Source organism: Octopus bimaculoides, chromosome 4 (genome assembly GCF_001194135.2).
Source record: "Octopus bimaculoides isolate UCB-OBI-ISO-001 chromosome 4, ASM119413v2, whole genome shotgun sequence".
Taxonomy (NCBI): Eukaryota; Metazoa; Mollusca; class Cephalopoda; order Octopoda; family Octopodidae; genus Octopus; species Octopus bimaculoides.
This window is the reverse complement of record NC_068984.1, coordinates 87,411,710-87,414,452: the sequence shown is the minus strand read 5'-3', so window position 1 is coordinate 87,414,452 and position 2,743 is coordinate 87,411,710. Positions and strand designations below refer to the sequence as shown.

Sequence of the window (2,743 nt, the reverse complement as noted above, 5' to 3'; positions counted from 1 at the left end):
CTGTAACCCTAACCCTAAAACCCAAACCCTAACCGTAAAACCCTAATCCTAAAATCCTAACCCTAACCTGAAGTAGAAAAATTGCTGTAAATTTTTTTAAAGCTAAAAACCAATACAAACACACGAACGATGTCATAAATCATCATCATCATCATCATCGTTTAACGTCTGCTTTCCATGCTAGCATGGGTTGGACGATTTAACTGAGGACTGGTGAAACCGGATGGCAACACCAGGCTCCAATCTAAATTTGGCAGAGTTTCTACAGCTGGATGCCCTTCCTAACGCCAACCACTCAGAAAGTGTAGATAACAGTGACAAATGAAATATACACCGCCGATAGTTGTTGCTGACAAACAACAGCAGTAATTTTATTCAGCTGACTACACGTCACTGATTGGTTGAAATTACCGAAATACGACAACTTTAACACGAAATAACTTTGCAAATAGAAACTTTTCTCAACAACGCTAAGAGTAAAAGATGTTCCATATGACACATTCTACCAGTATCTGAAGTTTCAAAGTGTTTAGTTAAAGAAAATTAATTAATCAAGCTGCCCATGAAAAGGAAAAAAATCCCTATTGAATTTGAGAACACCACACTCTCTAGATTAAGGAGTCGTACAAACTTTAACCTTTACACCAACCATTTTAAATTCATATATAAAATACTACTAATATAGCCACAGTCTGAAATAAATAAAAGAAAGTAAAAGAATAATGTTTGTCTAACGAATTAAAGGGACAGAACTTTTACCTCTCTTACCCTCCAAACTTGCCTTCTTCCTTGCTCTTTTGCACTTTTTCTCGGAGAATAGCTATATTTATTTTGAACTTGAACAATTGCAAGATAGTACACTGCATACTAAACAAGCCTATCTGATAACTGTACAGTGTCAGTATGAAACTTATAGTAGTTCACATACAATTCACATATATATATCTTGTGGTTATTAAATTATATCTATCTCTTGCTGAATGGAGTACCTTTTTGATGATCCTGCCAACAACAGAACAGTACAATGTATGTATGTATGTACGTATGTACATGTGTGTGTGTGTGTGTGTGTGTGTCTGTGTGTAGTTGAATATGAATGTGAGTGCATGAATGTAAGTATGTTGTTGAGTATGTATGTCTTGACAAAGCATGCAAACTGTAAATATTCATCACCAACATACATTGTCATTTGTTGGTAACTTTCTATGGGAAAATATCACCTTGCCTGGAAAAGGGTGAGGGATAGCAACAGAAAGAGTATCCAGCTATAGAAAATTTGCCTCAACAACTCTCATCTAACTCTTACAAGCATAGAAAAGTAGATGCTAAAACAATGAGGATAATGATGTATTATACTGAAAGGAAAACACATAATATTAGTTTCAAATTTTGACAGAAGGCCAACAAGTTTGCGGGAGTGAGGTAAGTTTCATTTTTTACAAAATTAATTAAAAGTTATAGACAGTGTATTTCAACAGAAGGGGTTAAATTTTTTTTTTTTTTTGTATAAAGAGCAATTTTTTGTAAATTAATATAAATTATATCAAAATATACAGAATCAATTATACTAACCTGCAGGATCTTGCAAGCACACAAGGCATCAACATTAAATGAAACCAATACAAGTACATGCTAAACAAAAATAAAATGGAAGAAAATGAAAACACTTTGTTAATAAACTTTAACAATAGAATCATAACAAAACTTGATTCTAATATAGGTAGGTAGATGGCTACACACAGTAACATAATAATACTTATTTAATTAAATCTTGCACACGAAATACACATACAAAATACTTATTTACTTTTTTTTTTAATATCTGGGTATGCAGGTAATTTGAAAATACCTCACAGAGTGAGAACTATTTCTTGCATAGTTATGGGCTGCCCTTTGGCAAAGCATGGCACCCATTCAGCAACCCTCCCCTCACCCCCTGCCAGGAATATGGCAAAGTCGTGAGACTGCAGCATGGTGGATTATGAAGAGGTAGCAGAAAAACTCAACTGAACCAATGGTGCTTCTTACACCGATGCTGAGTGGAGGAATACTAGATTAATGGTCAAGATCAAGAGAGTAACTGCAACACATCCACTGGGGTGGCACCCATGATTATGTAATCAGCTACTGAAGATTAACTATCACTCAAGTTTTCAATTCAAATTCATAAATACGGAATTTGATGGTGATAGAGTCATGGGAATCCGCAAACGCAGCGAAAAAACATTTAATATCGGTAGATACAAGACCACATATTTTGGGTTTAAGCAACTAAATCAACTCGACTACTTGGTTGCTATTTACTTTATCATTCTCAGAAGATCAAAAGTTAAGCTGACTGTAGTGAGATTCCAAATAGGTAACAACAATTCCTAGCATATGGCCCCCCTTCAGGTAGATGGCCCTGCTCAGTATGTAGAAAAGGAGTAGGTAGTAACTCTATAAGATGTACCCGGTGCAAGCTATGGACACATAAGAGGTGCAGCAACATCAAAGGCAGGTTAACTAGCAAGTTAGTTTTTGTTTGTGGCAGATGTTCAGGTGCAATAAAGACTGCAAACAAACAGGAAACAACTTCTATCTCATTCCAGGGTGAAAAACTAGAGGTAGTCGATAGCTCCCGCTATCTGGGCGACCAAGTTAGTAGTTGGGGTGGGTGCGCTGAAAGTGTAGCTGCTAGAATAAGAATAGCCTGGGCAAAGTTTAGAGAGCTCTTACACCTGCTGGCGACAAAGGGACTCTC

The 2,743-nt window shown here is 36.2% G+C and overlaps 1 protein-coding gene across 2 annotated transcripts in view; it reads right to left on the bottom strand.

Annotated features, from left to right (window-relative positions):
- The window catches only part of LOC106870207 (cell division control protein 45 homolog), a 66,835-nt gene that overhangs the window by 51,332 nt on the left and 12,760 nt on the right, over positions 1–2,743 (bottom strand). The window contains exons 1-2 of one of the 2 annotated variants that reach the window (XM_052967208.1): positions 2,453–2,737; positions 1,573–1,632 (exon numbers count right to left, since the gene is read on the bottom strand). In XM_052967208.1, coding sequence (XP_052823168.1) covers positions 1,573–1,632; positions 2,453–2,491 — 99 coding nt within the window. In that variant the 5' untranslated portion in view covers positions 2,492–2,737. Of the gene's footprint in view, positions 1–1,572; positions 1,633–2,452; positions 2,738–2,743 lie in introns of those variants that run through there. The other variant, XM_014916209.2, reaches the window with a different exon arrangement.